This window comes from Anser cygnoides, chromosome 9 (assembly GCF_040182565.1).
Source record: "Anser cygnoides isolate HZ-2024a breed goose chromosome 9, Taihu_goose_T2T_genome, whole genome shotgun sequence".
NCBI classification, from domain to species: domain Eukaryota; kingdom Metazoa; phylum Chordata; class Aves; order Anseriformes; family Anatidae; genus Anser; species Anser cygnoides.
In genome coordinates this window covers 3,135,693-3,150,629 of record NC_089881.1, presented here as the reverse complement: position 1 = coordinate 3,150,629, position 14,937 = coordinate 3,135,693, and the positions used below count along the sequence as shown (strand labels likewise).

At 35.0% G+C, this 14,937-nt stretch overlaps 1 protein-coding gene across 1 annotated transcript in view; it reads right to left on the bottom strand.

The window, feature by feature from the left end:
- DNER (delta/notch like EGF repeat containing) overlaps nt 1-14,937 on the bottom strand; it is a 120,639-nt gene that overhangs the window by 61,003 nt on the left and 44,699 nt on the right. The window contains exons 2-4 of the mRNA XM_048063044.2: nt 14,017-14,313; nt 3,184-3,278; nt 544-710 (exon numbers count right to left, since the gene is read on the bottom strand). Of these exons, the coding sequence (XP_047919001.2) occupies nt 544-710; nt 3,184-3,278; nt 14,017-14,313 (559 nt within the window). The remainder of the gene's footprint in view (nt 1-543; nt 711-3,183; nt 3,279-14,016; nt 14,314-14,937) is intronic.

Here is a 14,937-nt window from a genome sequence, read left to right as displayed (position 1 = left end):
ACGCATTTAAATCAATATTATTTCCCATAGACTTAAAAATAACTTATCAGCCTATTTTCATTCTACCCCTTCTACAAAGATAGTTCACATTTAATTGCCCAGTGAAACATGCAGTATATCTAAAGTTTCATATTTACAAAGGCAAAACTTGATGACTAAAAATGGTGGAAATAAATGCTGTCAGAAGATCAGACCTCCCGTTATATTTTTTTACTGCGTACAGGCTTAAGCTTGAACACCTTGTACAACTTGAATAGTTGGAGTTTTTTTGCTTTATCATTTATGAAAAAATTTAGAGTTTATTATAAAAGAGCATATACAATATCTTTCATCATCTAGATTTCAACTGAATAGTGCCACTTGTTAAGGAATTAGTGTACTTTGTCTGGTTTGAATGAAGCAATGTCTAAAACATGCCCATGCTATCAAGTCTGGATTTTTCAGCAGTACTTAAATTAGGAGAATTATCTCTTTGTTTCTCTAAATGTTGGGTAAACTACTGACCATCACTTAGAAGTGATTAAAAGTCAGTTTGTTACTCACCAATAAAGTAGTTGTTTCCTAATGCAAGCATTTCTTCAGAAAGAACAAGTCCACCCAGTGCCTGGAGGAGAGTGACACTTCTGCCATCAATAAGCGAACACTGCTTAAACCCAGTGGTTGTCACCTTCCACAGCAGGATAAGAGAAGCAGTAGCATCTTGCCTTATTCTAAGAAAATAAACAATAAGAACATTTACAGCAAGGGAAATTGGTGTTATCAGCAAGTACATCAAACAAAAGCTTATCATCAGAGAAGAAGAACTTAAACGTAGCAAATTTGGAACCAGGAAAAGGCCTGAAGGCCTTCATCATGACCATAAAATAAATAAATGCTTCAGCAGTAAGATTTATATAACAGTATACATAAAAGCATATTTAATCGTACAGAGTCTCAATTTCTAATATTTGAAAGACACCATCTTAGTGTCCAGTAAGTGTTTTATATAAAAAGAGTACATAATAGTAAAGCAGCCTTTTTCACTGGCTGAAATTATGGCTTTTGAATAGTACCTCCATTCTACAACTACAACACTATCATTTTCTTCAGCTGAAATACATCCAGCCCTCTTGCCTACTGAAGAGCATTCAATGTTCATTCAATACAGGGAGATAGATCCTGGTAGAAACACTCATTTGTTTGATATACCAGATGGAAGGTTCAGAACCATTTATTCTTGCAAATCAAATGAGTCGTGTAATGCTCCCAAGGTCGCTGAGTCAGTGGTGCCTTCCTAAATATTGACAGGTTGGATAAGCATCTACAACTGCATATATACTGTTGGCTCCACTAGGGAGCACTGTATCTATGTTGGTGTTGCTTCCCTCTCAGGATACTTTCTTCCACTAACCTCATAAAGACAAAATAAAAATCTGTAAGATTTCTGTCAAGCTCCCCAACATTTGCACTAATTTCATCTGATAAATCCCAAATGAGTTTGAACAATCCCGCAAAAGTTCAATCACAACACCATCGCACTGCTGAAAACGGCTAATTCTCTCTTGCCAAAAAAGAAGACTCCAAATACCAGGAGATGAAATTCTGTTGCACATTTTCCTATAATGAAATTGTTTCAATCCTACTGAGAACACAGGGTGGTCTCTCTCATTTTTTTATTATTATTATTATTGGAGTTCAAAACAAGAAATTTAAAGTCTTCCAATTATATTTGTCATGAGTTGAGGAAATGTTGCAACTAGGCTATGTAAGTCATTTTTTGACAGTGTTTTGGGTCCATTTTAAAAAGAAACCCCATCACTACACCCATCAGAGATGACTGTCTCATTTTCAGTAACAATATCTGCTAATGGGAACATGACAGCAACTAGTTTCACCTTTAGTCACACATGACAGTCAGAAGAAAAGAAAATTACTGATCTCTAATTATTTTCCTTACCATATGCAGCCTTTGAACAGAGGTCCTACTTAGGTCTTTAACAAAGGAAATACAATGTAATGAAGATAGATATCAACCTGCATTAATCTGTCCAGATTAACTGACAAAATAAAACACTACTGAAAGTACATTGTATAAAAAATGACCAAAACCAACCCTGTATACTCTGCAAACCTTTTTAAAATGGGGTCATTCCACCATGGGTCTTAAATACAGTTATAGAATCTACAAACTTCAGTTTATTCCTATCAAAAAAAAATAATAAATCTCATTTGCTTACAGATTCTAGTCAGCTAGAGCATCCACACTCACAGGTCTCTTCCTTACTTAGGCTTAAATGCTCATGAATGAGAATGATTCAAAGTCCCGTGGGAAGCACAGGACAGCTCCCACGTTTACAGTTACTGCTCCAAACTGTCTGCAGCTTGTCTGCTCGCAGCAGTTTGTTGTTTCCTGTAAGCATGGCCTTTTTAAACTGAAAGCTGGCATTCTGAAAGATAAGATGACAGTATGAGAAAAGTAGGCTATTTTGGGAAAATCTAAGTCTAAAATTGCAGTAAAGCTGTGAGCCAGAGAACTATGTTGGCAGATTTTTATTTGAAATAAAATTTTCAATAGGAAATGCTTCATATCAGCTGACAGAATCAGATCTTTCTATGAAGTCAGGTTCTGTTAATTAAAAGTTACAAACCAAGCATTTTATTGAAAAAAAGCATGAATTTTAAAAGTGATTAACAAAAGAAATTCAAATTTTTGAAAAATGTTATTTGTAGGACATTCACATCAAAGATTTCATGGCTGATTGATGACACCCAAAGCAATATTCCAGAAATGAAATATAAATAAAAATGCATAAATAAGTGTATTTATATAATTATTGATAATCATTTTCCATAAGGAAAGGCATTTTGGGATTAAAGAAAAAATGTGTTCACTGCATGAAGGAGAAAGGAAACATTACACCTTCTCCAAACTGACATCTTCAGCATGTCTGCCCTAATTCCTAACACATTCTGATGGCCCAGAGACAGTTTACATGCTTGCATCTCCTAAAATATTAAATATGTGGGAAAAGTTACATCAAGCAAAGAGCTTTCGTGGCACTGCTAGATGCCTGAAGGCTGTCTGAAGTTCTTTCATATACTTTAGACCAGCTGACCAACCTGTGTATCCAAAAAACTAAAATAGCGAGGTAAATTAAAATAAAAGCATTTTTATATTCCATCACATAGGACAAATATTCTTACTTTATTGATGTATTCTGTGGAACTTCAAAGGAGACAAGCCGGCCTCCAGCAGAGGTATTGGAACTGGCATTTCCACAAGCCATATCTGGGGTTATCTGAAGATAAAAATAGCTTTATTTAACACTAAACACAAAATCTGACCCCCCCAAAAAAATTAAAAATAATAAAAAAGCACCAATAACACAGCAACTATCTTTTCAGGATGGACAAAATCATTCACCAAAATATTCACATTAGAAACAAACAATCTGAAAATTAATCTAAGTAACCTTTTAATTTTTTTTTTCTAACAAAACCTTCCTGCACACAACTGTGGACTTCTAAAGGTATCTTCCTTTAAAAGTGATCACATACTTAGAAAAAGATGAATGGGCTTCTAGTCATTTGAAATATTAAATATAGCTCTAACATTTACCACATCCAAAAAATGTTGCATCATTAATATAGGAGATTCTGGAAGATTTATAACAGCAGATACTGATACTGTCTTTCTACTATATTGAAATGTTTGTGGGTTGTTTTTTTGTTTGTTTGTTTTTTCAGACTGGTTACTTTTGGGAAAAAATATTTTCCCACTTGCTCTGACAAAACCTGATAATATTCTTTCCAAGTACGAGTTGCTTCAATAAATTGAGCTTTCAGATGGAGAAAAACGGTGAGTACAGTTAAGAGCGAAGGGACTTATTTGCCAAGTCTCCAGCAACTAGTAGGCATGGAAATCAGCTACTGCATGAACTGGATCAGGACACCACGCAGGATGGCATACAACACTGAAAAATCACAGAAACCTCCACATCTTGTGGAACAGTGATTTCATAAAGGCAGTTTGAAAACCATCACCATTTCCAATTACACCTTTATTTCAAATAAGTAATATTTTATATAAGATAATTGGCTCTTTCTATTTCTATTAAGTAGCTCTCCAGTATCTTCATCAGCTATGAAATAACACACTATATTGAAAAAAAAAAAAAATCAGTCAATCTCACCATAAAATTATTAAGCAGATTTTGCCATGCTATTTTTTAGTTACCTGAATGTGTGTGCAACCTTTTTACATTAGCCTTATTGGTGAAGTGAAAACTGATACCTGACACACTTCCATGAATTAATCATCCACTAACAAAAAAGCCAGAATCTAATTCGTAATTCTATTTAAAATTCAAATTCATATTTTAAATGTTACTTGGAACACCTGTGAAAACATGAAAAATAGAAGTTCAGAATATGAAGCAAGTAACCATTTTTAGGGGGCTTAGCTGATTTTGATTCAGGCAAAACAAATACTCAATATTCACATCTCCCCAAAATATAGAGATTACTTAACTTATTTCTTCATTGCTTCATTCTCTTGTGCATATAATATGAATACATATACTTTATGAAAATAAAATGAGATGCAATTTTATTCTTTCCTTAAAAAAATAATAATTTTAAAGGGTAATATACCCATTAAAATTTCTGAATCCTGGAAGTAAAAATTATGGAGCTAACATTCAAAGCATGATGAAACAAAAAGGAGTTTGGCTAACACTCTTCCTCTTAAATTTGCCAACATTTATACTTTCATTTTCTTTGAGAATCTAATGCCTACTGGAACAAAGAAAAGAAAAGAAATCAACATCTTTATTCTTACACAGTCTCATACTATATCTAAAAATATACTCATTAGAATATTTATATAGTTTCACATTTTCATGCATCTTTTACCTTGGAATACAAGGAGAAAAAAAAGTAATTTAAGCTCTTCATTTACTTTACTATTCTATATTAGAAGTTTGTAAAGTAAAGGATAGATCTATCTTTGAAACTATAATAATAATAACAACAATAATAATAATAAAGCAAGAACTGAAAAAATTGGCTTCATAACGAGAGCTGAGTTAACCCTGTGAAAATGGGGAAAAAATATGGTTTGCAAAGCAATCAGAATTAAGGATTATTCAGCATAAAAAGCACAAGTAGAAAATATTTCGTTGGTAACCAGCAGAACAAAAAGCAAAATACAGGGGTTTGACTCCTCTGCTAGGAATACCTGTAATGTTTGATGTCCTTCTCCAAGAAGAAACACCATTTGTAATTGGCTCTGATGTCATGTGTTATGAATCTGATAAAATAATTATCTAAACCAGTAGGATGCTAAATGACAAAATTTTACAACAGCTGAAATTTGACTTTTTTCTACTACTAAAATGGTACTTGGATCAGACAAAAAAAAAAAAAAAAGAAGAAGAAACAGCAGCACTCATAAGGTCAAAAAAAAAATGGTGCCAGCAGTACTCTATTTCAGACAAATACTATAGAGACAAAAATGATGGTTTTGACACCTGAATTAGCAAATAAATTACATGGAGTTTTTTTTGTATCTGTGGGAAATTTGTATAAAGATTTTTAAGTGTGTCTCACCTGGCTTAACAGAACAGCCTGCAAAACTGAAAGACTGAAGAATAAGGGCAAAGAAGACAAATATATTACAATAATAAAGGACACCAAAAAGATTAAAACAATCTGTGGCGAGTCTCATTCAAAAAAAAAAAAAAAAAATAATGACTGGAGACCTAAAACAGAACTTACTGGAAAATAGAGTTAAATAATTTTGAGAAGGTAGAATAAAGAGCATGTGATAAACTCTGACTTCCTATTCTAACCACTCTTCAAAATTTTTAAGTGAGATGTTTATAGTCAAAAACACAAACAGACCACTTAGTTATTTAAAAATACATTTTCAAAAACCAAAAAACAAAACAAAACAAAACCACATATGCCTTCAATGAGATCAAACTCTTCCAAAACTCCCCTGGTGCATCCAGTAGTACAGATCCGTTAAGCCAGCAAGGAAGCTCCTTGGGGAACAGACTTACAGATACAACGCAAATGATGCAGCTATTTTAAAAATAGTCACCAAAGAAAACAAAATCTTCATGCACCTGCCAGAGCCTGAGGTATGGTTAGGAGCTGCTTACAAAGATAAGCTCCTACATCAGCACAGAGCTTATGCTCTTCAATATATTACTTAGAGTTTAGACTTTTTGAATACCAAATTTCTGAGAGGAAATATAATATTCCTCTTTAGATATATATATTCCATAAGTTTGTATCTTAATCATGTTTTTGTATTTTTGTTTTGTTTTTAAAAAGAACATAATATACAAAAACTACATTTCTGTTTCAACAGTTTTAATAGTATTAACTTTTTGAGTCTTTACATGAGTAAAAGAAGAGCGTCGTTTGAGAAAGCAAGAGAGAAGTCTCCAGAAGAACATCTATTACTACAGCATCTCCCTGACATTAAAAAGACAGCAGTGACTGGACTAGGTGATTACTTTATCAGTCCATAGTACTAGCATAGATGAGATTGGAAAGGAAATCAGCTGCACTACCCAGGAAGAGATCAACAGACTCCGCTCTTCCATATTATACCTTTTCTAAAAAATTAAATAATGTGAATTGTGGAGATACTCACGTAGCAACCTCCATATATACACATAATTCAACATGTCTTGGAACACAGACAGAGATCCCAAGGGAATATTTTTACATTGGTCCTTTTATTACTTTGGTAGATTAGCTGTACTGATCTTTAACTTGACGAGGCTAAAAAAAGCAACATACAGATTCTAAGACTACATCTATGCTAGCATACATATACGCAGTCTTTCACTACTGATAATAGTTCTCTGAAGATATTTGTTGTTAATGAAATTTCATAGCATGTTTCTTGGAAAGCTGACCAGACCGACATTTGCAATTTTACAAAGCCTTATCACCACTGGTAGGCTAATCCTGAACAATGCAAAAACACAGTCATTCTGCTACAGCGATAAATGTTCACATTTCTTCTGTATCTCAACTCTACAAGCTTAAAGGACTGCAGAAAGCTTTTACTTCCTGCAAAACAAACACCACACTGTCCTCAAACTTAAAAGTAATGACCAAACACATTAGCCTTAGCAGTTTCACAATACCCTGTTAATAAGATATTGATGAATATTTCTGAATAGTAATGAATATTTCCAATCATAGAACATTTTGACCAGGAATTTTGAAGACTCCCCATGCTTGGAGGTATTCAAGACTTGACTGAACACAGTTCTGAGCAACCTGCTCTAGTTGACCCTGGTTTGAGCAAGGGAGTTGGACTAGATGGTCTTCAGAGTTCTCTTCCAACCTCACCTATGCTGTGATTCTGTGAATAAAAATTCCCTTCATGAGCCAACTGTCTACTAACTCTTTCCTGCAAATTGTCATTGTAACTTCAGTGATATCCCAGCTTTCACAAAACCCCACTCCAGCATACAAAATGAGTGCTTCATTTTGAAAACATTCCCAAGGGTTACACAAATAAAAAAACTTATAGACACATGCAAACACTTGTGCAATGTGAAGTGGCACTTTCCTGCTCTGTTAGCTCTGAAAGTTCTCTTTGGTTATTCTCTTATCTTTCCGTCTCAAATATCATTCTCCAGCTATTACTCCTAATGGGGCAAGAAAGAAACCTGCACAGCCTTGCAGCCAAAGTGAAGTTGGGCAAATTGGTCTGGAATTAAACAGAATACACGAATGAACACATCATTCCGACGCATTCTTCTTGAACTAAATAAAAGAGATGTATATAAACTTATCTTCAAGAAAATTGTCAAGAAAGTAATTTCCAAATTACAAGGAAAAAAAAATGCTCTAGGCTTAAAAATTTAAACATATGCTTAAGCATATTTGGAAAGACATCATGTTAATAAAGAAAGTATGAAAATTAGTTCTTCAGGAAAAACAAGACTGTGCTAGGGTGATCTCCCATGAAAATTGATGTGGTCATTAAGAAAGACAACCTTTCCTTTCTTCAGTAGCACAGAAACAGTCATGATGAATGCATTATGAAGAGTGTTCTTGCAAATACTCTTTCAAATCTTTTTCCAAGGGATTGCATGTTAACTTTTAATTCAATAAAGTTTCATAACTTCCAGTTTTGCCTCTTCTAAACATATAACTACTTTTTCATCACGATAAAGCAAGCAGGATTTCTTCTTTTCCGAATCTCAAAGGGTGACAAGAAATATCTATTATTTTCTGAGAAATATAATGTCTGTCAGCTGTCATTTATGCAAGGGAAAAAGTACTGTAGAGAATTTAAACAGGTTAGATATTGACTACAAGATCTTGAACTGTTGTCTGCAGAAAATTAAAAAGGAAAAGAGATGTAGGAAAAGCCAACATAATAGAATGAGAAGAGAGGGATCAGTTACTATCTTATTTTAGACAAGATGCCAAGCAATAAGCCAGGATCATTTCTGGCACAGAAACCTCATTCAGAACAAAATTATAAAAGAAAAGCAGTTCCCTTGTCCTGCAGCATGAAAAAACTACTGCTTCCAGAAAGCTAGTGTTATACAGCTTAAACCCCACACAAGTGTATTTGCCTCTACCCTCAAGAGTCTCATATGGGATGATGCTTGAAAGAAAAACAGAACAGAAAGAAAATAAAGGCTTCCTTCTAACGTATCTCACCAGTGGGAGAGAAAAGCAGAAGTGTTTAGAGTAGGAGTAGTGCCTCCCTGAAGAGCACCAAGGGAAGGCTGACAGACTGCATCCCAAAACAGTATCACATGAAGAAGGCTTGCCAGTTATTGTAGCACTGAAATTTAACAGAAGGAAGTCTACATATCTACCCAGCAAATTCTGTCACAGTTTGTTTCTTTGCTCATCTGAGCTAAAGCTACTTTGTAGAGTCAGCAATCACATTGCCAAGAAGATGCAGTAACAGAAGATTCTGATGCGCAGTAATCTTCTAGATAACATTACTAAACCTTTGTATTACTGACAAAGGTTATTAATGTCAATATTACATGAAGCGGTAGATACTTCAGCAAGCATAGTAGGTTATCTTAAACAATGACAGCTTCTCAGATAAATTACCTGGGTAATCATATTAGTCAGATGCCTTCTTGTCTCAAGCTGGACACCAAAATGAATGCCACCTTCATAAAATCTTACAGTAAATCATTCAATCAATATTATTTCCTTGAACATGTAATGGTCATTTCCTATGCCAGAGCATATGGAGCTGTTCTGAATAATAGAGGTAAGCACTGTGAAAACAAGCTCTTAAAGCAAAAACTCCACACCATCAAATCTTTACATGAAGACTACAAGCTCAGGTCATTGGAGTAAAAGCTAGGAAGTAAACTTCACCAAAGTCTGTCAGGTCAGCCAGAGATACTTCTACTCCATGTGATTTTACATCAAAGCAATGAAAGGTAGTAAAACTTTCAGGTGTTTTTTTCACTCAGACTCTCCAAAACTTCAAAGTGATTCCTGAAAGAGTGGCTAAGAATCCAGATACTTCTTAAAGACAGCATCATACTATCAAAAAAAAAAAAGTCCTGAGCCCCCCACCCATCAATATAGACCCAAGCCGGCAGGGCTTCAATATCTTGTCATAATTACACTCTCAAGAATTTTCTATATGGTAGTTTTGTCCTGAAAGGGGATAGGAGGGTTTTGATGTTAGGAAAGCTAGTATTTATGACTATCCATTAAACTTCTTTCAGCAATGGAGTATATTAAAATATTAATTCTGTGAGCTTCTCTTCAGTTTTGTTTGAGGATACTACGCTTTTACTGATGTTTTGGAGTTGTTGGGTTTGTTTGTTTTGTTTTTTGTTTTTTAATAATTTTTAAGGGTATCAGTTATAAAGCAATGTATATACCAAGTCGTCTGTTAGAATGGCATTTATATAAAAAGTTCCATACACATATATCGTAGAGGAAAAATTTGATGAAATTACAGATTATTAAGAAAGTTAAGATTATTCTAATGAAAACTTTGTTTCTGTCAGTCTCCTTTGCTTCTAAGATAACTTTTTCTAAAGGTATACGAAAAGTAATACAGACTTCTGAAACAAATCTTACACACAGGTATAAGAACAACTGTCCAAAGTCAAACCAAAAGTCTACATACTCCAATACTTTGACTCCAACAGCAGTTATAAGAAGGAATGCCAAGAAAATTGGATAAGAAAAGGGCTAGCATGTTTCTGCTAGCCTTCACCCATTTGCAAGCCAAAGGTTTTCCTAAACTGTCATTTCTAAGGATGGAGTTTCTATGTATTTAGTAACCTCAAATGGATCTCTCCTCCACAATTCTGTTCGGTCTCCTCCTCTACCCACAGTGCACTTCAGAGGGAGGGAGGGAGGGAAGAAGGAAGGAAGGACATTTAGCAACACAGAAAGCACTCAAAGATTCAAAGGTCTCTGTTTCAAGCACAATTATTCCTTAAGCATATTCAGTTGCTGCAGAGCAGGAGCACCCTCTTTCAGGAGCTTCCACGTGGCCCAGCCACACTTCTTTAAAAGGTATACAGTTTACTGACTGAAAATGCATGTAAAACAAATGCTGTCACCATTACAGGGGGAATTATACATTTACTGTAGCCCCTTATCACTAGTTCCAAAACCTAGAATCTGAGCAGTAGTATCGCAGTATAAATGAATGTTAGACTAGGACTCACATGCTTAGCATTCTAATTCCTGGCTGCGCACCTGGCAAATCACTTTACTGCTCTTTGCTTCAGTGTCTCCATCTGTAAAATGTGAATAATACTGCTGATTTCCTTTGAAAAAAAATTGAGCACTATTAAGGAAAAGTAATATATGGGAGTAGGATACTGCTATTCTTACAGTTGATTTTTACACTGCAGCCTTTGTTGAATCTATTATTTGATCAGTATTAATGGAAAAGAAAAAAAAAGAAAAAAAACACTTTTTTTTTCCTTCTATTATTGGCTAATATCTATCTTTTCTACATTGTAACCTGAAAGATCATTGGACTGGAGAAATTTGGGCTGCTATTTGTATCTCTCTTGCAAGTGGAACAATTTAGTTGCCTGAAGTGGGAAAAAAAGATCTCTTTCAGCATCTGAGTACAAAGATAAATCCCTGTTCTATTAAAGAAAACAACAGATGATTTTTTTTCTCTTAATGGTTTGTAGTTTTAGGCCTAAATTTGCATAAGAAGGAAAGATTAATTTGTTATAGCAAGAGCTCTGTTAGAAAATTAAATTGTATCCAAAGACTTCTGTATGTTGTTTACTCCTTCAGGCCTTATTGAGAAAGCTTGGTCAAGTGTGCACTGAAAACTATGATCCTAGTATCTAAGGAATGAAGAAAACTTTCCAACTCTAACCATATGTCATGCCTTTCTCAGAAGATATACTTCTCTCAGGAGTCCTTCCTGAGACACCTACCATGGAAAATTCATCCTTGCAGGATTGAGAGAGCTTTCATTTGGAGAGATTCTGGCAAAATTTCTCTCTGTTCAGACAGACAGACAATAGAGTTTGAAGAACATTGGCTCACTTGTGGCATCAGTACAGATAAAGGTCAAAAACAAGCTGACTTGGAAGACCAAAAAACAAAAGCCGCCTTTGTGGCCTCTTAATCTCAAGGAAGATCAAAGGAGTAGATTTTTGCAATACAAAACCTACAGTTACTTTTTTTCTTCTTCTTCTAAGAGAGGGCAAGAAAGGATCAAGCTTTGCAAAGCTTTTAAAGCTACTAGGAAAGGTAGTATTTTCCTGCTTAACACTTAACCCTTTACTCTTGAAGCCTCCTCCAAAGAGGCTTTGGAATATAGACCCTCAGGCATATCAGTTCTCCCTTTGGTTTAATATAGATTAGAGAAAATGTCTTGAATTAGCAACTGGAATGGTTTTCTTCCACAGAGGTATCTCTCTCTTACTGTGAATTGCAAAGAACACAAGATCACTATGTTACATGAGAAAGACTGAAAAAAATACAAGACCTATCACAACGAATTAAAAACATATCAGGGCAAGTAATTTCTAATAGTATAACAACTAATCTCCATATTCGAGTTACTAATGTGATTGATAAATTCAATTTTAAGAATTGAAGGTAAGAGAAGACATGCAGAAGGATGAATTTCAGCTATTAAAATACCTACTTGTGAACTATGTGTTTGGCTGAAATGCTTAGTGAATCTATCTGAAAACACAAACCAGGCAGAAATGTTACTTATACAATACCAGACCACAGACTGAGGAAGACTCATGAGGCACAGGGAATGGCTTGCCCTTAATTGATCAGGACATACAAAGCACCCACGCAGAGATGACACTGCATTTAAACTAACTAATAAAAGCAGATCAGTATTTGTTTCTGCTTCAGTGCTTTCTCTCCAAAATCCACCCTCAGTACCTGACATATATTCTACTGTAAAATAATAGATATGGGTAAGGGCGTTTCAAGAAATAAAGCTCTGTTCTCCAGACATTGCTGACCCAATCTCTCACTGAAATGTGATACAGCCCTATAACTACTTGTACCTCAAATCTAATCTGAGAGTCATAACATATCCAATATATATTTTACGCAGGTTGATTTTATTTTCAAAAGCTGATTTAAATAAATGTTAAAGGAGACACAGGAATAAATTTGTTTGGGCTAGCAAAGAATAATGAAAAATTTAACATTTTCAGGAATTAAACTCAAACTTGTTCACTTTTTCATTAGGTAGTCTGTTAATACACCTCAGAAGTATCATACTTCATGAAACGTTAGAAACAGATACAGCTGACATTTCACTTATTTAACCCTGAATAAACACAAATGAAATTACTTTCTTCTACAATGCGTTCTTCATTAAGAAAAAGATGTCACAAGGGTTTTAATTCTTTGTCTACCGAAATGAAAATATTTCTTCACAAACAAGCTTCCCCTCACCCCCACTGCCCCAAAACATATGTTCATATCTATGGCAGAGACTGTTCTTTGGGATGCATTTTGCACATATGTAGTATTATTATAGCTGATCTCCAGATCAGCTTGGAGACTTCCAGTACCAACTGCTGTAGGAACAACATATGCACTAGCACTGGCCTCACATCTTCAAGTAAGAGAACAGCAGCGCAGTTCTAAATCATCCTTGCAGTGACAGACTTGAAAGCGGCAGGGAGGAGAATGGTCATGTGACAGAATGAATTCAATATACACATGGAAAACGTATCAAGAGATAAATAATTGATTCTTCTCAGTTACGTTGGTGAACAAACATACTTCCCGCCTATACATGATTTGCACATGTAAAGACAAATATTAAACAGTAACTGGGTAAGTTTGGGATTTTGTTTTATTTCTGCAGATACTAGAGTCTACGTAAGACATCGAAAAACTGCTCTTAAAGAGTGTACAAAAACAGTAGGAAGTAAAGATCATTTCTTAAGGATTGTATGTTCTGTGCTTTCTAGTTGTAGTTTTGCTAAATATTGTAAGATTATGGTTTTACTAAGAGGTACAACAAATTTTTAAAATTTTCAGTTATTCCTTCACCACCATTAGATCTCTGCAGTTGTGTGATGTGGGATATGTTGACTGACTGCCATTTTTAATCCTCAAGTAACTATGTTTTCTTAACAGTACAGGGACAGTTTTCAAGACACCATGGGATTATAATACATATATGTATTTGTCAAAGGTATTGTTTAAAATTTCCAATTTCCCTAAATTCGTATGATAATTGGAGATATGGGGTCATATGAATAACTGGAATAAAAAGATAAACAAGCAAAATAAAAATCTGATTTTGAAGAATTATCTAATAAAATGCATCTTAAAAAGGCCAAGATTAAAAGCCCATTACCTTTAGTAAATAACATTTTTTGTGTGTTTAATTTTACCAGCAAATTAACTCAAGGCAGAGACTGTATCTTCAGCCCTCTCACGTAGACATCCAGGACGTCATGCACAAATGACAACCCAACAATGATAACACTTAGAAGTTCCTTTCTGTGCATTTTTACTTAAACAGAACATTCTCACCTCTATTTCATCCCATTTCAGATCTACAACTTTCTGTCCTGCTTTCGGCTGCCACGTTGGTAACGTCACCGTTGCTCTTGAGTGCGGAAGAACGATGTCGGGTTCCAGTGTGGATGAGACTGGCCTGCTTTGTCTTGGTGACGATGGCTCCGTCGGCTCAGGGACCGGAAGGCTATGAAACGAGTGCTCACAATTTGTTCCTTCATAGCCTTCACTGCAGATGCAGAGGTAGCCATCACTGCTAGTGCTGCAGTTGCCATGGTGACAGGGGTTGCTGGCACAAGGGTCTGAAACGAACTGCAGGGAAAAAAACATCATATGGGTCAATTACTGCATACAAAAGATGTGTGTGTGCTTCACAAATACCATAAAACAAGATTCTTTTCCCCTTCTGTATTTATCTTCTAAACGTATTTATGAACAAAGCTCATCTTTGATACACCTTAAAGAAAGTAAATTTAAAGGATTAAAAAATATAAATTAATCTAGATTCATCACTGCTCTCAGAATATTGCAAGCAAAGCGATGAACGTGAAGTAGGAGCACGGCCACTGCTCATAACCAGTAATTTTAAAAACAATCTTCAGAGTAACCTGTCTAGGGAAAAGAACAAAAATCTAGAAATTTAAGGCAGTAACAGAAGTAGGAATGGGACATTGACCTCATAGAGGTCACCAGCTCAGGATGTAGCTGTGTGTTGTCAGAGTTCACCTCATCATGCAGCTGTGTTTATGGACATAAATTCTGTTTTATAACAGCTGGGTCTTTCGCCTGTACTTCATTTAGAGGACAGTAGCTTCAGAATCTTACTCGTTCTGGTGCTGAAAACTTCAGAACACAAGTGATTAGGGGAAAAAAAATGCTTATTTTTAACACAGCATTTGTAATAGAATAGAATGGGAGCTCAGTGATGTGAGCAAA